We start from the raw sequence: 23,538 nt of genomic DNA, 5'->3' as shown, positions 1-23,538 counted from the left end.
AAGAACTAAACACTATGATCGATCTACGAGATCGGCCCGCCACCATTGAGGACATCGACCAAGCGGTCTCTCACGTCACGTTAGCACTTCGCACAGCAGAGGCAGCGAGCTCCACCTCCATAACCTTGCCAACGCAAACCAGTCAATGTGACAGTTTCCACCCACAACCAGTTCTTAAAGTGAGCCGGTATGAGCCGGTTATGTATCTGAAAGTTTGTAAATCGGCCGGTATGGCATTCCGGTAAGAAAAAAAATACTGATTTAAATCTTAATTTGAGTGCAGAAAAGAAGAAAAAGGATTTTACACATAGAAATAAGTACTACTTTAGCATTGAATAAACAAAAATGTTTGTATTATCAAATATTTCGTTGCTGCTGTTTCGAAAGTAAATATCAGTTCCCTATCATCGTATTCAATGGCAGAATTTGAACTCTTGACTTTTTCATTTGTGTGAGCAATTCTACCGCTCTCAAAAAAATCTAACTTCCGTACTACCTGACTAAAATGTTTAACCCCGATCCGCCCATGGCGTTGACAGGACTCTTTTTAAAATTCAAAATTCAAAATTATTCTTTTCACAATTTCTGGACTTCCGTATTTACAAAAAAAATAGTGTTGACCAGGAGACGAGGCGAGATCAGAAGAAGTTTTTGAAAATGGAAATTAGATTGGAAAGAATCATTAAATTTTAGTGGAATACAATACAATACAATGGAATACAACGGAAAACAATATTCATTGCATACTAGGCTGATGATAGTGAGGAGTGAAGTCCTCTCTCTCTCTCTCTTTTCTATAGATTTCCACGTCAAAACTGGAGCAAAAATGTCAGGAGAGAGATACTCTATACGATTCTGTCAAAATGACTGTTCTAAGGGGTAATATTTGTTCCATACCATCACCTCATCTGGTGTCACTTTAAGCACTGTCTACAACTCTATATTAATCTAAAACGTTGGGCTAGACGTCGATGGCAGCATACACTACATCCAGCATACAAAACGCTCTGGAACAAACTGCGTGCAAAGCTCAAGTTGCTGACAACGCGACAAAATCAACAATATTGGGAAAACACTTTTCAAAATGTCACAGTAAATGACCGTAAAATTTGGACATACTGCAAATCATTCCAACGTGCTACAAATGCTTCCAAAGCAAGAGTCATACAAGGACCTCAAGGACTGACATAAGATCCTCAGTCGCAAGCGAACATTTTAGCTGACTCTCTGGAAGAACAGTTCCAGCCTAACAGAGCACGCCTCGATCCCTACCTCAAACAGCACATCCGAACCACACTATATAGCATAAGGGCACAAAACCCAACACATGACATCAACATAGTAACACCTCGGAAAATAGAAAGACACCTAAAATGTCTGCCAGGAAAGACAGCATCTGGGCCTGATGGGATTCGATCTGAGATCTTAAAACATCCAACTAGATAACTACTGGTCTTTTTAGCCTATTTATTTAACGCCATATTTCAATTATGTTACTACCCCAAGACCTGGAAGGAAGCTCGTGTCATCACCATCCCCAAACCTGGAAAGAATCCACTTCTCCCGGAAAACTATAGACCGATAAGTCTTCTGTCGCACTTGAGTAAACTCTTTGAACGTGTGTTACTATCGAAGCTGAAACAACATGTAGTTAATAGAGACCTCCTACCTTTCCATAAGTTCGGGTTTCGTGCCTAACATAGCACTACTAGACAACTCGTACAAGTGGTGGATCACTTAACAGCGGCTTTTAACAGGAAACAACACACTGTTGGAGTCTACCTAGATGTCTCAAAAGCCTTTGATAAAGTCTGGTTATCAGGACTATTATATAAGATATACATTCAAGGTTTTCCGGATTGTCTTCTACTCTTACTTCATTCATACCTCATTGGCAGAAAATTTCATGTGTCTGTTGAGGGTGTCAAATCCACGTTTAGACCTATCAAAGCAGGTGTTCCACAGGGCGCTGTACTTTCACCGCTTTTATATAATCTATACACGGCAGATCTCCCAACCTTACCGCATTGCTTTTTCGCAACATATGCTGATGATACTGCCTTTTTCACGACCAGTAGCTCACTTGCGCAGTGTTACATCTACATGCAACGACAACTAAACAGTTTTCAGGAATGGGCAAGACGTTGGAGGATTAAAATCAATGCATACAAAAGCTGTGCTGTCATTCACAGTAAGAGACGCATCCGCGTCCATCGCAATCTAAACTATGAGAATGCTCGTATTCCTCACGCTATGCACGCCAAATATTTGCGTGTAACCTTAGACCGTGGTTTAACGTTCGCCGCTCACATCAGGGACATAAAACAATGGGCCTTACGAAAAATTTCAGCGTTATACCCCATCTTTCGGTGCAGTTCACTTTCCCATGAGGTTCGAGTTTACATCTTTAAGATGATAGTCCTGTCTACAATCTCTTATGCATGCCCTGCCTGGCAACATGCTTCATCCAGTCATATACAATCACTCGAAAGTGTACAAACTCGAGCTGGTCGTATAATCACTGGTCACGACAGATACACACGAAACAGTCAGATTCTGGAAGATTTAGAGCTACCCACTGTTAGAGAAGTTGTACGGCATTTGCACAGTAAGTTCTGGCGTACTTTACCCAGACATATTAATCAAGCCATAGCTAACATCGGCACTGAATGCATTCTCCGGAACGTCCATCGCATGCCACGTCTTTAATACCTTTCCAGAGCTCGTAATAAAACCGTAATCAGCTACTCTGCGACAGTTGCAGATGTAGACTTCCATCCATCACAAAACAATAGTAATTTCCAACTAACTATCAACACATCTTTATATATATATTTATACAGTCCTACTCATAGAGTCAGGGGCTCCGGCCCGATACTCTATACAAAACTGCAACATTACCGTGACCGTGACCGTGACCAGCTTGAACTGGCCACCTGGAGCTCTAACCAGGTTAACACATTCGAGACGGAGCCCGCCACGTAGGCGGGCTATTTTTCTTTCTTCAGTGGACGGAGCCCGCCTACCCGGCGGGCCTAAGATTTCGTTACTTTGAATGGCAAACGCATTTCCGTAGCTGGGTTTCAGCTTCTCAGTTATACTTTGTGATGTCTCTAATACTTGTAAAAAAAAATCAAGATGGCAGTGCGACCAGTTCAGAATGAGGGAGGGTCGTTGACCTTGAGAGACGGTTTCCGCATGAATTTGTCAATTCTCAATTGTGCTTCAACCGAAGCAGCTGTGGATGATTGCTCTTGCTGTTTAGTAGATTGTTTTCGTTCATAATGCACAATTTTGGCGAATCGGAGATACGAAATATACTAGATCAGATGGATTTGGATTTTGGATCTGAAATCGATGACTAGCACGATAATAATATACGAGGTAAGTTCTTTTTTTTATTTAATCGGCAACAATTGGAACAATAAAGTTTTGAGATGGGAACAAAAGTCTGTCTTTGTAGTATTTCACAATATACAGCGATGGTGTGTTTAAATATGGAGCTATCCACACGGATAGACAGTGGCGTATTTAGAAAAATATTTGGGGGTTTGAATTAGAAATGTTATTTTATAGAAGTCGCGGATATTTTGACATACCGCGTGGATATTTTGTCGTACCAATGTTGCAAGTTTACAAGCATTGATAGCAGAGTTTCGTGCATCTGGCTGTTTATAGTATTTTCTCTAGATAGTGGCGTATCTAGAAAAATATTTTGTGGAGCTTTGGGGAGAAATATATTTACCGCGAATGTAAAGTCTGTGCTGATAAAGGCAAAGTGTCGACGGGTAAAATGGTACGAAAAGAAACAAGCTGGGAGTGTGCTCAATGTTGTGTAGCTCTATGTATGCCAGATTGTTTCAACATATACCATCAGAGAACCAGATATGGAAAGCAAAATGAAATCAGTTTATAAGCATCCAATTTTGTGCATGTAATGCGTGTAGTAATGAAGTGCAAGGCTAATTACTAAAACTTTGAAAATATATGCCTTGTACAAGAAATCTTTTCAACCTCCAGATTTATATAGGTTGTACCGGTTTTGATTGATTACTAATAGAATAAAAATAAGTATACTCTAAATAAATAATTATCCTTGTATTTGTAAATGCAATTAATGTAATATTTTAGTGCAAGGCAAATTACGAGGTTGTTATAAGGAAAACATTCTAATTTTATATACAGAATGGACCTTATCAACATACAATAGGGTATATAGAGATTCAACCTCATCAACATACGTAATTTCTATATCTTGGTTGTATCTGTTTGATTGATTTGCAGCACAAATCAGCCTTGCACTAAATTCTTAGTATAAAATAATATTTTGCAAGTTCATGATATCGAATTACTGTAAGGTTCTTGTATTTCATTATCAATCATGTAACTGCCTGTAAAAGTTATTATATGTACCTCAGTATTCAATTGTGTTGTTCGTCGGACTTTTTTATAATTGCAAAAAGGCTCTTTTATCACAAATAAATAAAAATATATACAAAGGAACAAATGTTTTGAGATTTGTGTATTCAATAGTCCTAAGTGTATATGCTCAGAAATAAAAGATTTTGTAATTGTATTCTTTGTAGCATATTTTTTACAAAATTCCAAAAACATAGTAAAACCGCCGTCCTGAGGGAGAAACCACGTAAAGAGGGCCTCCGACTCGAATGTGTTAAAAAAATAGGGTATCCGTAGCTGGCGGAGAAAAATAAGCGAGTCATTTAGTGTGTCCATCCCCTTTGATTGAATCGCGAACTTCATAATACGGTTGGATTACTTATCCCTCTGAGAATTAAGAAAACAACCGACGAATTGGTTTTAAGCCTCCACGGAGGCTAACACACCTGATTGATTTTTACTTTTGACGAATTTGCTATTTTCTTGGTTAACGATTTGTTTTCAGTTTTCTCCTCTTCGGAGGCTGATATCACCAAAACTAGTTGACGACTTTGGCATATCTACCGGATAACGATTTATATTAGTGCTTCCTCTTCAGAGGAGTAGGCACCTTAATTAAATCCACCCTTAGAGCATTGCTCTAAGACACCACAGTATACAGGGGCGATCAGTACCCTCTTTTGTGGTAAGCTGCGCCATCTCCCAGTTTAGTTGTTAAGATGGCTTCTCAGAAGCCTGCAGCAAAGTCAGATAAAAAAGTACAATCACCCGGATTCCAGGTCTCAGGGGCAAAATACCAAAACCAACGTACAAACCAGAAGATTTTCTAGTGCCTTTAGGCAAAAAGAAGCAAGTAACCGCCCCAGCGAAATTGAAATCCACTGCACTTAAACAGTCCAGTGCTTCACAACCATCCACTTCGAGTTTGCCTGAAGACATGGACTTAACGGTAGTAGGAACGCTGAAGCGACGTAGGTCTTCTTTAGCAAACATCAAGACAGAACACCTCACTAATAGTGTCTCCGACTATCCACCTCTTCCACTCAGTAATAAGTTCGAGGTTGTGTCCCCAGCACAATCAGATAATGCTAGTACTAGCAATAAAACTGCCACGACAAATCAGCCACCCAGTTTCAAGCCTCCTCCGATTTTCATTTACGGAATTACCAACACCTATACATTTATTAAGACCTTGTCACGAGCATTGAAGGAGCCCCCTCTAGCTCACCCAACTAAGGAGCGCATTCGGATTCAAGCGGCAAACAAAGATGACTACAATTCTATCAAGGCTTACTGCGATCAAACGAAAACTGAGTATGCCTCAGGGGTAGCAAAAAATGAAAGACCTATTAAGGTGGTTGTCCGAAAACTGCCTATTGACACTGACTTAGACGATCTGAAGGATGAATTTATCCGACTGGGCTACAAACCAACAAGCGTTCATCAAATGTCTCGCAAAAGCAAGACAGATAACAAGAAAATTATGATGCCACTGTTTTTGATTGCTCTGGAACGAAGTGCAGCTATTAATGAGATCTATGCTATCAAAAACCTACTTCATTACAAGGTCCAAATCGAACCATATAAACCTCTCTTGGTGCTACAGTGTTACAGATGCCAACGCTTGGGGCATTCACAGGACACCTGCCAAGCGCATCTGCGCCGTCTCAAATGTGGGCAATTTCATTTTACCCAGTCCTGCAGTAAATCCGACTCCTCCACACCCGCCACTTGCGCAAATTGTCAGGGAGATCACCCGACAAATTACCGTGGATGTCCAGTATTCAAATCAAATTCTGAGGCTCTTAAATTGCCGGCACAGCAGCCGAGAAAACTTCAAGATAAAGCGGAGAAAACTGTCAACAAACCAGCAGCAGAGGCAATACCCCATCCCACTATTATTAATGTCCAACCTATGGCTACGGACAATGAAGACGCTGCAGCCCCTCCTGCTTCCCACATCCAACCAGCTTCTGCCGAAAAACAGGAGAGCCCCAAAGAAGACCTGGACCTAAACTCTATTGTTTCATTCCTCAAGAGGTTACATTTCCACAAAATCATAACGCATATTAAACGTGGTATTACCCGTTTCCGTCAAGCAGCAGACTTAGCTTCCAAGGCTGCAGCAGTAATAGAAACAATAGCAGAAATGGTTGACGATGGCTGTTTCTAACTCCAGCGTCCTACATCATACAGTTATCCTTGCTACATGGAATGCAGATGGTCTCGAGGGGCAGAAACAAATGCTAATTAGATTTCTCACACACCATAGAGTTGATGTCATGTTTGTACAAAAAACACACTTTACTGCTCGGATCACTACTTGGCGACTACCAAATTACGTTGTCTATCGGCAGGATAGAGTGGGCAGACAGAAAGGAGGATTACTACTTATAATCAAAAAGGCTTTCCCAGTCAAATTGGTTACAATACAACCCCTACTTACTTTGGAGGCACTTGCTGTTGAGCTAATAACTCCAGGCGTTCCATTAATATTGGTTACAGGGTACAGGTCCCCGGCCACACAACTAGAGCCCACAGACTTCGATCTCATCGCAAACTTAGGGCCAAAAGTCATTTTAGCTGGAGATCTTAATGCTAAACATGGAGAATGGAACTCGCTTACTTCAAACAGTGCTGCAGACGATTAACACCAATACCTCCTCACGTCCAACTTCAACATCAGTGCTCCGCTAGACCCAACTCCAACTCATCCAAAGTTCGGCGGACAACCCGATGTGCTTGACGTCGCTCTTTGTAAAGACGTATCCTTTACTGTCCATCCTTATGTCATCTCAGATTTAGACTCTGACCATGATCCAGTCATTTTTCACGTCTCACACCGCAGCATTGCCCATTGTGCCCCTATTTTTAAGCAAATAGAAACCGATTGGGATATCTTTAAACACTATGATCGATCTCCGACATCGACCAGCTACTATTGAGGACATCAACCAAGCGGTTCTCACATCACATTAGCACTTCGAACAGCAGAGGCAGCGAGCTCCACTACCAAAATCTCTCCAACGCACACAGGACAATGTGACAGTCTACATCTGCAGATCTATCTCCATTTAAAACGTTGGGCTAGACGCCGATGGCAGCACACACTACATCCAGCAAACAAAACATTATGGAATAAACTGCGTGCGAAGCTCAAAATGCTCACACTGCGACAAAATCAACAGTACTGGGAAGATACTTTTCGAAATATCACAGCAAATGATCGAAAAAGTTGGACATTCTCTAAATCCTTTCAGCGTGCTACAAATGCTTCCAGAGCTAGAGTCCTTCAAGGCCCACAAGGACTGACTCAAGACCCACAGTCGCAAGCGGATATTTTCGCTGACTCGCTGGAAGATCAGTTCCAGCCTAACAGATCACGTCTTGATCCCTATCTCAAACAGCACATCCGAACCACACTACATAGCCTAACTACACAAAACCCTATACATGACATCATCTTAGTTACACCTCGAGAAATAGAGACATATCAAATGTCTGCCGGCGATGACAGCATCCGGGCCCGACAGAATTCGATCTGATATTCTAAAACATCCAACCAGAAAACTACTGGTCTTCCTAACCTATTTATTCAATGCCATCTTTCACTTATGCTATTTCCCGAAGACCTGGAAGGAAGCTCGTATTATCACCATCCCCAATCCCGGGAAGAATCCACTTCTCCCGGAAAACTATAGGCCAATAAGTCTTCTGTCACATCTAAGTAAACTCTTTGAACGTGTGTTTCTCTGGAGGCTGAAACAGCATGTAGCTACTAGAGACCTTCTACCATTTCATCAGTTCGGGTTTCGTGCACAACACAGCACTACTACACAACTCGTGCGAGTAGTGGATCATTTAATAGTGGCTTTCAACAAAAAACAACACACCCTTGGAGTATACCAGGATGTCTCAAAAGCCTTTGATAAAGTATTGTTATCTGGACTTTTATATAAACTATACACGCAAGGTTTTTCAGATCGTCTTCTGCATTTACTCCGTTCCTACCTCATTGGCAGAAAATTCCATGTGTCTGTTGACGGTGTCAAATCCACGTCTAGACCTACTAAAACAGGTGTTCCACAAGGCGCTGTACTTTCAACGCTTTTATATAATCTGTACACAGCAGATATCCCGACCTTACCCCATTGCTTTGTTTCAATATATGCTGATGATACTGCCTTTTTCACGACCAGTAGCTCACTTGCGCAGTGTTACATATACATGCAACGCCAACTCATAGGTTTTCAAGAATTGGCAAGACGTTGGAGAATCAAAATTAATGCCGACAAAAGCTGTGCTGTCATCCACAGTCGGAGACGCATCCGCGTCCATCGAAATCTAAACTATAAGAACACACGCATTATATTTGGGTATAACTTTAGATCGTGGTCTAACGTTCGCCGCACACATTAGAGACATACAACAGAGAGCATAACGAAAAATCTCAGCGTTGTACCCCATCTTGCGCTGTAGCTCCCTTTCTCATGAGTTCCGAGTTCACATCTTCAAAATGATAATCCTGTCTACCATCTCTTATGCATGCCCTGCCTGGCAACATGCTTCCCATAGTCACGTACAAACTCTCGAAGGTGTGCAAACTCTTGCTGGTCGTATAATCACTGGCCATGACAGATATACACGAAACAGCCAGATCCTGGAAGACTTAGAGCTACCACTGTCAGAGACGTTCTACGGCATCTCCACAATAAGTTCTGGCGTACGTTACCCAGACATATAAATCCAGCTATAGCTAATATCGGCACCGAATGCGCACTGCGGAACGTCCATCGAACACCATACATTTAAAATCTCTCCAGAACTGGTAAAGAAGTCATAATCAGCTACTCTGCGACAGTTGCAAATGTAGTTTCCCATACATACCAGAACAATAGTAACATCCAACAAACCACCAGCACATCTTGATATATTCTTTATAACATATTACTCATGGAGTCAGGGGCTCCGGCCCGATACTCTATACATAACCACAAAATTACTGTGACCGTGACCGTGATTGTGACCAGCTTGAAAGTTCCCTTTGCTATTTTGTGCCGTGGATTCATGTGATAGCTGAAGTGTCGAGACAGTTAGTAAGTGTAGTAGAGTGCGTGTTTGTAGACTGTGAACGAAGTGTGGTGACTGTAAAGACGGTGTAGTACAAGAATGCCGTTACAATGCACACACGCGGAATATACAGATATGATGTATGTCTACTGGTTTGGTAATGTTAATGCCAAAGGTGCTGTGAATGAATACCAACGTAGATTTCCTGGCTGCAGAGTCTCAAAATACACCCCTGAGCAAAAAGACAACGTTATTGAGGCTGCAACGCAACGTCCAACAACTAGCGTTAGCAGACTTTCAGTAGCTTTAAAACGAAGTATAATACTTAACGTAAAACCAACCACACGGTGTTCTATAACCTTTCACACGGAACTTGAGAAGGGCAAGCGGAAAAAATTTACTTTCACCCCTATCTCCGAAACGAAGGGGATTAGACCCTATGTTCATATAGGCATTTTGGCTTAGAATGCCTCCCGTATCACCTCCCAAAATATTTGCATTTCCTCACCGGACACCCTATATATATATATATATATATATATATATATATATATATATATATATATATATATATATATATATATATATAATTCGTAAATTATATAAATAGCACAATGTAAGCTATAATAAACTAAACTCATTTCGAACATGAAAAGATGCAAATTTTCACGTTACATGTAAGCTTTAAAATTTTATATAGAATATAAGTTTATTGTTCAAAATATATATGATTTTGTCATTTTTGCTCACTGTTACCTTGATATATTTCTCCACATACTGCATATTACACACATTTCTCACACACAACGAACATGTGCTCACTGCACACATTATTCTGATATTTGCAGCATACTACTTTGGTTTTCCTGTTTCTGGAACTACTGCACAAGTGACATCGTTTCCTTTTCTTTTCTCCAGGTCTTGATGGCTTATCGCTTTCAACCTTGATACCACATCTTAGCAAATTCTCTCTTATAGACCTTTTCAAAGTAGATGACTCAGCTTTTCTCAAGATTAGGGGTGTAATTAAATCTTAAGCTAGCTCCATGATGAAAATCCTTCGTTTATGCTCGTTTTGGAAATTCCGATTCGGATTATGATATCTGAAAACAAGAGTTTAATACAGCTGCGTATAACATATTCATGAAAAAGGCCAATGCCATTTTCGGGTCTGTCTTTTGCACGAATATTCACGCAATTGTTGATCCATCAAATCGACGCCTCCTTTATTTTATTATGGTAGTTGATGATTTCCGGCTTCCTTTTTAGCTGATTATCGTCGATCATCGAATCATGATAAATGCTGCTGATGAGAATCACACCTCTATTTTTCTTGGGAACATAAGTGACCATTGTTACATCATTACAAAAACAAATTCGAAAGAATAAACACTTCTCTTAAAGCTGGATCTCATGATGGGAGGGATGCTTCTGTTGTTAGTTCTAACTGTTCGGAAATTAAAATAACTACACAGAACAGAAGAAAAAATGAGCAAACAAAACTTCTGGTAAGGAAGAGAAAAATAACATAAAATGGGAAATTAAAACAAATAACAGAAAATATAAAAAACTATCGCAAATTTAAATAGACAAATGCAAACAAAATAGCAAATGAAAATAAATAAGAATAGGAAAAGAATAATCAAGAGTTAAAACAATCAAAAATAAAAGATGGAGCGATTAAAATAACCAAAGAATAAACTCAGGAACACATCAGATATTTCAATCAAAAAGTTTAAAAATCGAAGAAAAATATGCCCCCAGCACAGACCAACATGATTTGTGAAACACGCAACATTAGCTGCGTACTCCAAGACGATTCAGAAGAACTTTGTCATCTTATTTTTCGAGTGAACAGCTTCTCGTTAAGGTGGAACCTTCATACATCGGCGTATTGCTAATCTATTTTGTAGAATTCATAGTTCATTATTTAGCCTTTGAAGATAGCTTAAGCTTCTCTAACATTGTTTTTTTGCCGTTTCCACAATCTCCTAGCTTCTTCGAGACTAATTGCAATTGTTCATCAAGACGGTAGTAAGTTGATTTTCTACGCTTCACCGGATTGCAATCTAAGCCCTGCTCGCAAAAACATGACAACTAGACGTCGCATCTACTTACCTTTACTAGGTTCAAGATATATGGTGTATTCTTAGATATGTTGTGGTTTAAGTTAGTCAACTCTTCACGGGGGTTTTTGTTCTGTGCCTTTCACCATTGCAGTTCAATAATTCTCTTGGGATGTTTGGATTGTCCATCTATTGTTGAATGAAATAATCGTTGAACTGTTCGATTTTCTAGCCAGATGGACAGTTCTCCATGACGATGAGCTAACCTTCATTGATCCTGCTTAATGGTATTAATGGTAATCCACTACAAATACGAAAATCTTCATTATAGGCGTATTCTTCAACGAGACCTATACTTTTAACTTTGCGCCAGATGCTGTGATTCAAATGGCAATGGCAGCCGGTAACCTGTAAATTAGGAAACACCGCACGCTTTGCATTGACATCAGAAAGCCGAATATCCGCTTTCAGCACTCGAGATTCGTTCTGATCGGACCACATTCTCAGAAATGTAAAACACTTGCTTGTATTTTCACTCTGTTTTATGTGGCAGCAACGGATAGAGAACTTTATGACCATCTTCTTATCAAGTGTATATCCTATTTCTGCGTGTATGATGTACAATTGGGAAAAATACCTTCAGCAACTCTTAAATTTTTAATCCAAAGACTATTGCTCGCTGTCCCTCATTACTGCTTCTAAATGATCGAAGCCAAAACACAGAATTCTTGCTACGCGCCTACAGTGAACTTTGCAAGAACAGGAAAAGAGTAATCTCAAATTAAAAGTTTGTTTAATTCATCTTCCTATCTTCTAAACAATGGACTTCGATTTGATTAACGAAGTCCTTATTTTATTCTTTATTGTTGACATACATTAATTTCCGAAAAACAGCCTTTCATCGATTTAGTCGCAGGTTACCTTCAAAGTCGATTTGTAGAAACGATATTAATTTCCGAAAACGCCGGAGTGGAAGTGTATTTGGCGTGATGAGTCAAATGACTCACTGGTGGACCGTGCGAAAATGCACGACATCTGCAGAATGATTAATGCGATATACATGACCGTGGGAAATAGCTCGATAATATACACCGTGTGAAAATGCACGGAATCCTTGTGCAGTATGCAGATACCGGCGTCATGATCATAACCAGCGTCACGACCGATTGGTAATCACATCTAAAAAAACATATGCTAACTCGTAAACAATGAATAAAATGTGTTCATGCGTACAAAAGCTAGAGACAAGTCTGCAAATTAAAAGAAAAAGATTTTCGTGCTGATACTGTTTGGTTTAGTACAAAGAAGAATAATTTAATTAGTTCCTTCTAAAATTGTATGGCCTCCCGCTGAATTTTGCAAGTGTCACATTGACTTCATAATGCAGCTTTGCCCTATAAATAGCAAGTAAGTGTTATTTTTTACGCCGCTTATGATTGTGCTTAAAATCAGTTCATAATGTTTTATGGACTGTCATCTCGAGCGATCTCGATAAAATCTCGAGCGCGAAAACTTGCGGGTCGAAATTTTCGATAGCTAGAATCTAGCGTAGCCGAAATCTTGCCGCTCAGTTTCTCGCCTGGTCAGTTTGCGGACTAAATCTCTCTGGACCAAAACTCCTAGGCCGAAATTTCGTACAGATAAAAGTTCGGCGTAAGAAACAATAGCTATATAAGAGTTTCTGACGTCATAATAATAATAATAATAATAATAATAATAATAATAATAATAATAATAAGTAGATAATGCTTAACAACGAGCGACAAAATTGACTATTCAAAATGAATGGATAAACAAAAGAATTGTAAGTTAGGATACATCTTGCCCATCGAAGCTATCCTTCAACTGTGCGATCGATTCAGGGGCTGATCTATCACTCTTATCTATTGATATTTGGAAAAAGATTCAGTCAGTATATCCGTCAGCTAAGTTACGTTCGAATACTAATCTAACGTTGAATGGATTCGTGAGATGAGTTAATCATGTCAAAGGTTTTCAGATTTTGAATTTATCTATTCTTTGTAATGTCTTCGAGGTACAACTATACGTGGTAGCAAAACTAAAAGTCGATTGTATCTTAGGTTACCCTTTTTCATCCGCTACAAAGCTCATTTGGTTTGTAAATCGCGAGAAGCTTCTTTATTGACCGATTCATCTGAAGTTGTTATCCTTTCTTCAGAACAACACAATCGTCTCGTCGCCATTGCTGGCACTTCACAGAATAAAATCTAGACGAGACCCTCTTGGCACCTTCAATGGCAGTGAATGGCATTCAGTATTGTTTCAAAAAGGACAGATGTTCAAACCGAACGCCAACAGAAGTTGGCTAGGTTACTCATTAGATACAGACGCTCATTCACAGAGAATTCGCGAGTGGTCCAAGTGGAGCGGTATCGTATACAGCTCTCCGACAACTCACCGGTGTCGGAGTCATTCTCCTCTCGGAATTAGTGTTGAGGGACCTTCTTCTTATCCTTCACCGGTACAAGTGGAACTTCACCCGAGGTACTTCAACGGTACAGGAAATCCTTGGGTTCACTTAGGCCAGTCTTGGACCTCAGAGGACTCAGTGAAACGTCATTTGCCCTAAGATCCAAGTCAAGCGTATTCCTGATCTTATAGTTCGAGTCAGTGACGCCTCTGTGTTTTTAGGTCTAGACTTTATCCAGTCATATCATAGCATTCCGTTGCATCCGGATAGTTACAGATACGTCAGCTTCGTCTACTAAGGTAATCAGTATCAGCTAACCCGTTTAACTATGGGGCTTAAATCATCACCGGCGGTTTTTGAACCCGTAATGCATTCGTTGTTGAGGTTGTCCCCGTTGAAAGAATACCTCGTCACACACTTGCATGACGCTTTATGTTTCTCGTCTTCTTTCGATTTACATTTCACCATTTGGAAACTATCTTCAAAATTCTTCATTCGGCAAAGCTTTTTCTAAATTTTCGTAAATGTAACTTCCTTCAAATCGAGATTCCTTTTCTCGCACATATCATCTCTGGGTCTTCAGTGAAGATTCATCCTAAGAGTAACGAGGCTATTAAATGCTTTCCTCTTCCACGAACGAAGTAAGCTCTATTGCGATTTCTTAATCTCATGGGGTGTAGGAAGAGACACTTTGCGAACTTCGCTTAACTGACAGCTCCATTCTATGATTCACTTAAGAAATACAGGAAATCAAGTATTCATCAGAGTTATTACAGCGTTTCAGTCATCTTCGAGAGCTTCTAAGTGACCCGCCAGCACTAACTCAATTTGATTTTTCGTTGGACTTCCAGCTCTACACCGATGCATTAGCTGAATGACTCGTCGGGTTCTCTGCGCAGTTTCTTTTCATGGTCAGGATGATTTAGAGGTTATTGCTTATGTGAGCAGTAGATTAAACCGCATGAAATCTCTTTATCTATCTTCAAGTCAGAGTTGGCGGCAGTTGTTTTCCTATGTGAAAAATTTTCTTATTTGATCCTGGGGAGACGGACGATTGTCCACTGCCACAACGTCGCCTTAACCTACGCCTTTAGTCTTCGAAATCTTGAAGCTTGAACCACTTGCCTGATATTAAAGCTCCAGCGTTTCGATCTCCAGTACGTGCACATCAAAGGCTCGGATAACGAACTCGCAGACTTTCATAGTAGATCTCCTGGGATACCTTAGGGGAAAAAGAGCACTTTATTAATTTCCTCCTCTGAGACTCATGTTTTTTGTATCTTGCAGAGTTTAGACGAAGACAGCAAAATGATGCGTACTGTGGGAAGTTGCATCGCATCTGGAAGAATTGTCCTGACGATACACGGATTTGTAAAGAGAATGTTTTACTGTATTTTCGATCCCAACAAAATTTCCATTGGCTACTGTTTATTTCTGCCAGTATGACCAAATTCGGAAGAGACCCTATCATGTGAAAGCTCCCTCTTAATGAGAACCAATGCCTTAGAAATGGTGGGCGCTTCCGAATAATCATGGATACAAATATGTCCTGACAATCCTGGACATTTACAGTCGCTTCGTGTGTTTCTTTCTCCTGAGAACGGTGCACGCAAGGGAGATTGTGGGAGTCCTTAAGAAAAGATATATTTATCATCTACCCTACCCAAAAGGTATGTGAGTGACCAGGGCCCACAATTCCTGTCGCGAGTTTGGAAAGAGTTTTACCTAAAACAACGGAGACAGCATATGCTGACCACGCTTCATATTCCAGCTTCCCATAGCATTGATGAAAGAAGGTATCGAGATCTCTATCGCATTCTTCGTTTGTATTTTCATGATAATCAGGGCTGATGGAGCTATATTCTAAACTATACGAATGATCTGTGTAACCATTCATGGATCGATTCACTGAAATGTACTCTGGCGGAAGTATTCGTCTCTTATTCAGCCTCTCAGGAATTCGAACGAAATTTCTTTTGGCCTAAGAAGTCCAAATCTGAGATTGATGATAAGAAGTTCATTGTTTCCATACCTGCGGTAAAACCTAGAAAGGAGGGAAAACCACAAAAGAAAGGAAGAAATGAGTAAATAGAGGTTATCTAGTAAAGAACAAAAAACCATTATCTTTCATCTGTACTGAAAATAGTATTCTTCACGTTCATGGTGATATATCAGGCGCTATATTAGGTAGTTAAACTCTTCAGAAATTCTACCGAACTCCAAACGCTAGCATGAAAGAATATAGGAGTACAAAGTTATATAGGACAATTTAAAATTTTCCTGATGTTTATAATACAAGCATCGACAAATTACTGGCGAGACAGAGAATGCAGAAACATGGAAGGTTTAGGTAAAGAATGCATGTTATGTTAAGGCTTAGGTTAAATAATTTAGGTTAGTAGAAACGTCATTTTTCCTTTCGTGTTTATGTAAATTGCATGTATTTGTTATGGAGTAATTTATCAGAGAAATGGGTTATAGTAACTTAGCAGAGAAAATTACTGCATTTTTCTCTCCAAGGCGCCCGCAAGATGATACCTCAAAAACGGAGCTATCAACTGTGCTGATGCGTTAACTTCTATCCTACCCACCTAACTCCCAGAACAGACATACACTCTCTTATTCTTGAAGTTAGTGTTCTTACACTCATACCACATAATTTTTACCACCATTCGTTGTTCTACTTGGACAATCCAGTTTCTACCTAGGTATATTCAGTAGATTTCTGAGGTTGTATTATTATTCTATTAATGAAAGGATCAAACAATCGATGTTTAACACAGCTTCTCTATAGTTGCGAATTTAATGGTACATACATTGTTAAAATTCCATGGCTGGACTAGTTCTCGAACCGCAACGCTACTAAGGCCTACTCGCTACCGGCTAATACCTTAAAAAACTGACTTCAAGAGTTACAGAGAGTATGGCTGTTCTGGAAGTGGGCTGGGTATCATAGTGGTTACCTAATTGGCCCAAGATCGTCGGTTCGAGTCCCAGTCCAATCATGCACTTTTTTACTCTTTGTTATCATTTAATGTCTTAACATCGGTTATTTTCAGCAGACAGGATGGAGCACCAAGTCAGAAGACAATGCGTTGTTGAATAGCGTCGCATGAAAGTTCTCAGCAAAAAAAAACACTCTCTTGTTTTTATTTCTTTACGACTTGAAACTTGGACATCTAAGCAATCGCAAAGAAAAGAAAATCATTTTGTTAGCTCCAGGAATAACGAATGAAAACATCATTCCAGTTTCAGTGTTAAATTATGTTACAGTGACAACATTGCAAAATTAGCACTTTAAATACCGAACACCATCCATTGTGGATGAGTTAAGCATACACCATACTGTCGTTGGGCTGCTCCAAGCTATCGATTAAGAGAAAAACTAGTGGGCTCGTAAGTCTCACGTGAGTTGACACTGACCAACAAAAATCGCTTTGCGGATGTGTGCAGTTGTCTGAGTTTTAGAAATGTCTGGATCAGCTAACATTAGTGTAAACGATTAGGACAGTGATTGGATCGTGATCAACGCCCAGACAGCTTCTTAAACCACCTTCCCAGACGTAGAAGGTATTGTTACTTTTATGGTCGACTTGATTCATTATATCGCTCTGTGTTAGCAAAACCATCACTACCGATCGTTACAGTGCTCAACTCCCAGAAACGCATCACAGCTTCGCCTACACAGAGAAAAATCATAAGTTACATTTGTAAATACTGTTGTTTTTAGACTTTACTTACGACTATATGTAACATCCTCCAAGCAAACGTATAACTGAAACGGTATGTTTTATAATACTTTTCGTGTAAGTGTTCCATTTATACGCACTTTCTCTATGATACAAAGAAATGTATATAGGCGGCCAGGTTCTTAGATACAGATAGAAGTATATAATATGTAGTTGACGTATATAACGGTGGCATGATTTAACATCTAAGCAGAAAAGAGGAAGTGCGTATGTAACATATGGAAAACGTATGCTCCGTACATATTCCCACATGAACTTGTGGATTCTGTGTATTTGAACAATATACACTGTCCGTAAACGGATTTTTCTCAGTGCACAAGCAACCATAGATATTCACAAGGCATGGTCCTCAGATAATACAACAACGCACGTTCAATCTTCGTTCAAAGGACATGGGAGACTTTCCGTTAGTTAGAGTATGAAATACTTCCTCACCCAACGTGTTCTGACGTTTCTCTGCCGGCTACAACTTCTCCCGGGATCATGATCACTTCTATTATCAGCGGTACAATAAGCGGTTGAGGAATACCTTACATCACAGGCTTCGGACCTCTTCTGCCATGGAATCCAGTCATGAACTATGAGATTAAAAAGCATGTAGTTGCAGACGGCGACTATATTGACCAACTATTGTACTTTTCAATTTTTGAGTCTTCAGAATGATATATTGTATTTTTTATTCGAATGAACTTGAATAAATGACGATCTGGAAGACGTTACGGACACCTTTAAAAGTTTAGATTTACAGCTCAATACATAAGAATTGAATTTAACATTTCTATCAGAGAAATAAATTTTTACTTTTTAATGAGAGCTACTTACAAGATTCACATTCAGCAACCCGCCATTAGAACATTAAATAACGGACGTATATCTCACGGTAAATTTCAAGAGCTACTGATATATGTCACTCATTTGGAATAGTTTGTGAACATGTATTTGTTAAGAGATAATTCATTTTATATATATGTCATTTCTCTTCTACAGACGGAACTCATATCATATCATGGCTGTATTGGACTCATCAATGTCCCTGCTGATTTTTTCATAAATTTAACTAAATGGGAGGACTTCGAACATATAAATTCATTCTGCAGGTAAGTTACTTTACGTTGGAGGTAACCGAATGAGAACTTTTGTCCTAAGAATATACAAAAGAAAAAGAAGAGTTCATAAAACATTATACCCGAATAATAAGCCGATTGTTATAAATTTTTAATGTGCTATCCAGAGAACTTGATGCCTTTGTACGTCTCATCAATTGCACATTTTTACAAAATCACAACCCATGTTCAAAGACGAAGTAGATGTGTTAGTGAACATAAATAACTGATCCATGCTATATATTATACAAGGTGTCTGAAAGAATTTACCATTTTCTTTTTCTTTATCGAGGTGCCGAGTGTGTGAGTAATGTATTAGTGACAATAATTTTCTATTGGATACTCAAAGAGTTCTATTGAAATATCTGCCGTTCGCAAGACCACAATTTATTTATGATGGCGCCCACACAACAACATAAAGCGCTTTGTGCTCTGAAATACGGAAACACAACGTCCGTTATCAGAGTTAAACCCAACTTTCGGCGACTTTTTAGTGTCAATCCACCTGATAAGAACTTCATTAAGCGTTGGCATACACAACTAATGAAGACACGTTGCGTATGCAAAGGCAAAAGCACCAGCTGTTCTTCAAATTCAGAAGAGACGATGCATAGAGTTCGGCAATCATTACAATGCAGCCCCACGAACTCAGTTTCCAATATTTTCCATGAGTTAGCATTGCTCACTCAGTAGTCTGAAATGTTCTTCGTAAGAGTTTGAAATTCTACGCTTACAAGCTGTAACTTGTGCAGGCACTCACTGAAAACGCCAAAAAATCTTCGCACTGTTTACAGTGTATACATGTTGGGATTCCTAGAAAATTATGATTTTAGGGACAGAGTAATCTTCAATGATGTGGTGATGTGCATAATGTTCAAATCTGAAGTTCAGATCACTCTCGGCCATAGATTAAACATGTCACGCATGTTTCAAAGTGAAACGTCTTTGCTGTCATGTGCAGAACGAAGCTTTGCTGACCATTCTTCTTTGCAGAAAGAACTGTAACCGGACACACGTATCTTGAAATGCTCCAAATGTGGTTGATACCACAAATTGAAGAGGACTCGTGGATTTCCTTTTCCACCAGGATGGAACTCCATCTTACTTCCGTAATGACGTGAGAAGGTATCTTAATGAACAACGCGCACATTATTGGATAGATCGCACTTGTTCTGATGCCAAAGCGTTGTTAAGGTGGTCCCGGAGGTCTCTAAATATGGCATGATTCCTTGTTTGGAGCTTTGTAAAATATTACTTCTTTGTCTCACCTTGCCGTGATATCTGAGAGCAGATCACAGAAGGCTTTACTGCCCTTACAAGAGACATGTTGATTCCAGCATGGGAGGAAGTGAACTATCGAATATATGTCTGCTGTGTCACGAAGGGCGAAACCATTAAATCTTTGTAAAGTAGGTAAAAATGACTTTGATATAGTACCTTGCGTTTGTTGTATAAAGGATTCTAATATCACATCAGGGGACCCGATACTACTTTTTGGAAAGGACACATTCTTTCTTAGACACCCTGTATAATTTTTTAAAAGTAGCAGCATAATTCATTATCAAGATCATACACCTATACTTTCCTTCATAAAAAAGTGAAATCAAGCTGAACGGATTCATGATAATCTAAAGAAGGCAACATAATAAGGGAGTGATTTGACCCACATTTCCAATACTTGACCCAGAAATACCAACGAACACTTGACCAAATATGAGTATGTTGCGGTACCGAGAGGGCAAAGACAATTATATATTATCACTTGTTGTTCCTTGTCGGCTCTTGACAATGTATTAGGTCCATTTATCTGTATACCTTTCCGATTAAGTGCAGGTGAGGTATGCTTCCTCGGTAACCTAGAAGCGTTCAGAACGTTTGACTGATGCCATCTTCTATAGAAACCTTCAGAACTTCGCCATCCTACATCTGTGGTTCATTACAAAGCATAAGACCTTTCACCTTGTACTTCTTGAACTAATTGGTGGGTACTTCTTGAACTAATGGGTATATTAAACATACTACCTGCTTGTGGCAGTTCAGCTACACCGTGAACTTACGTAAGGACAGAGTGAATATGGGACCTCCACAGAGCGTCATAACGGCATGTATGCTGTATGAGTTCCAACTGGAGTCAAACGCCGCACAGTGTAGTATTTAGTCTTGAAACCCGGAAAAAATATGTACCATTTAATATCATAAAATAATCCAGTAAATTAAATTAAATTTGTTTACCTACAGTTTTAAAGATACATCATAGCCAAAGCCTGGTCCTGCAGTTTTGAACAGTCAGTAAAATCAGGTAAATTATATTATCTTATGTATTATTTATTTTTTATTGCTTTAAACTGTCTAAGGTAAATAGAGGAAAGGGGGGGCAAGAGTACGCAAATTTCAATTAAACTTATATATTTTGGTAACAAATGGTTACAACAGGAAACTTTTACATGGAACACAAAACTTGAACTCTGCTTTACGAAATGTGAACTCGACTTTTATACACCTCTATCGTCAAAGGTACTAGAACTCATAAAATAAAAATATCCAAATTCGTACTCTTGCCCTAGTATGTGGGGCAAGAGTACGAAATCAATGGGGCAGGAGTACGCACCCAAAGGAACATTAACATTTTTCACAGATGAAGGTGCCCACTCCTTTATATGATGTGCATTGTCCATGTCACCTTCCATTGCATCTTGTGCACTGAATCCATTCTTCTGTTGGGGGATCGCTGTAGATGATATTGCATAATGGACGCTCGTACACTACTTTCTCACTGTCCTTAGGAGTTATCTTCAGTTGTAGTTTTCTTGGTGCAAGTTGATGTTTCCCTTTGCTCTTTGGAGGGCGCCGTTTTAGAAGTAAGTTCTGTTTGAAAGGATAGGATGTCAGTTGCTCTGATTGATCTCGAGAAGATCAAGATTTACAGGTTGAGAGCTTGGTGGCAGGCGGAGAAGGACTGACAACAACCAGAGGAGTGTATGATGTGGACGGTCCGCATGGGCTCATGCTTACCTCCAGTGAAGATCCAGCTTTACTGGTTGAAGGTTCGGTAACAGATGAACGTGCAACCAACAGAGGAGTGTTTGATATGAACAGTCCGCATGAGTTCCTGCTTGTTTCTAGTGAAAATCCAGTGTTGCTGGTTGAAGGTTTGGTAACAAATGAGAAAGAACGAGCAACCGGCAGAGAAGTGTTTGAAATGGACAGTCCGTATGAGCTCTTACTTTCTTCTAGTGAGGATCCAGCATTCGGACTGAAGGTTTGGTAACAGATCGAGGAGGACGAGCAACTAACAAAGCAGTGTTTGTTGTGGGTGCGCAGCATGGCTCCTGTTTACTTCCAGTGAATCCTCCTATGAAATATTTGGGACTCTATTCAGGTCTTCTGCTTGATTCGTTGCTTAAGGAATGCGTTAATCTTCAGAGCTGGCTTCTATACTTAGGTCTACGGCATCCACAGAAGAAGGAAGAAAATCTTCTTCAGTAAACACATCTGGATTCAGTGTAACAATTCCACATTCTTGAAAGCCGGATATTGCAATACCAATGGTTGCAGCTTTGTAGTAAACCTCAGTGAACAAACTCGCAACTTGGAATTGTGGAATTGGGCGGGATGGATAATTTCTCATTCATTTATCACACGCTGTTGATTACCAGGATTTCAGAGGGTCAAAAAAGGAGCAATCTAAGGGTTGCAAATTATGGCTGGTATGGAGTGGTGAATTTAACATCAGAATTCCATTTTGCCTGCAGAAGTCAATCGCCTCGATTGAAATGTGAGAGGACTGATTGTCAACAAGTGACAATACTTTTTTCGTGACCGGATTTGATCGCTCATGCTGGTGTAAATAATGCAGCCATTATACGAAAAGTTGTGAGTTGCTTAAAGCAGAATCAGATATCATTCCCTCTGAACTGGCGGCGATCTATCGAGTAACTCTCGTTTCATTCATTTTCTTGGAAATATCAACGCAGGTGGAACAAAGGAACCAGATGCACTCCCGCAGAAAAGAGCTGTGATGGTAACTCCACAATCGTTGGATACAATTTTATTCACAACAGAGTTTTAGTTAACAACACTTTTGGAACTCTATGAGGAACCGTATTTATGCGTTTCGTACATATTATAGATATCTTGCGGAAGGAAACCGTTTTATCGTACAAGATCTTGTAGACATTTAAAAAAAGCGTTCAACTTGTGACTTGCTAAAACCACAAGCTCTTCCCCATCCAGTCTTTGAAGGTTGTCGCAAAGTAATTGTTGGATGTCTACTACGGAAAGACTGTCCAATCTCTTCCTGCCATTCTATTCACGTGGCTAAAGAGATGAGGCAACTGGTTGCGTTCAGCAAAATCGTATGCCACTCTTCTTAGGTCTTTTAAAGTTAAGCCATAAAAGAGTTGATCCAGTAAGGTGATATATTCCACTAATCGTTCTCCATTTCTTCCACGTTCTCCAATACTGGCTTCATTGTGCAAGTTCTCCCTAAAAAAAACAAAGGAAAGAAAAATCCTTAATTCTCCTCATACCGATAATGACAACGCATAATATGCCAAAAAATCAGATAATGTTTAGACCATTTATAATATATTTCCAACCAGCTTATTTCATCAGTTTCTTGTAATAAAGAATGCTTGTCAACTACGAGGGTAACTTCTCGGTCTACTCTTCATGAAGCTACGTACTGTCAAATGTTAGGTTAGGGTAGCTTCATATATGTT

The 23,538-nt window shown here is 39.6% G+C and overlaps 1 protein-coding gene across 4 annotated transcripts in view; it reads left to right on the top strand.

The window, feature by feature from the left end:
• LOC145685839 (uncharacterized) overlaps nt 1-23,538 on the top strand; it is a 199,226-nt gene that overhangs the window by 135,435 nt on the left and 40,253 nt on the right. For all 4 annotated transcript variants that reach the window (XM_081758449.1, XM_081758450.1, XM_081758451.1 and 1 more), the window contains one exon: nt 18,702-18,811. In XM_081758449.1, the coding sequence (XP_081614575.1) occupies nt 18,702-18,811 (110 nt within the window). The remainder of the gene's footprint in view (nt 1-18,701; nt 18,812-23,538) is intronic.

This window comes from Thermobia domestica, chromosome 5, assembly GCF_964235325.1.
Source record: "Thermobia domestica chromosome 5, izTheDome1.hap1.1, whole genome shotgun sequence".
Classification (NCBI taxonomy): Eukaryota; Metazoa; Arthropoda; class Insecta; order Zygentoma; family Lepismatidae; genus Thermobia; species Thermobia domestica.
The sequence above is the reverse complement of the archived record's forward strand: the minus strand, read 5'-3'. Positions and strand labels throughout refer to the sequence as shown.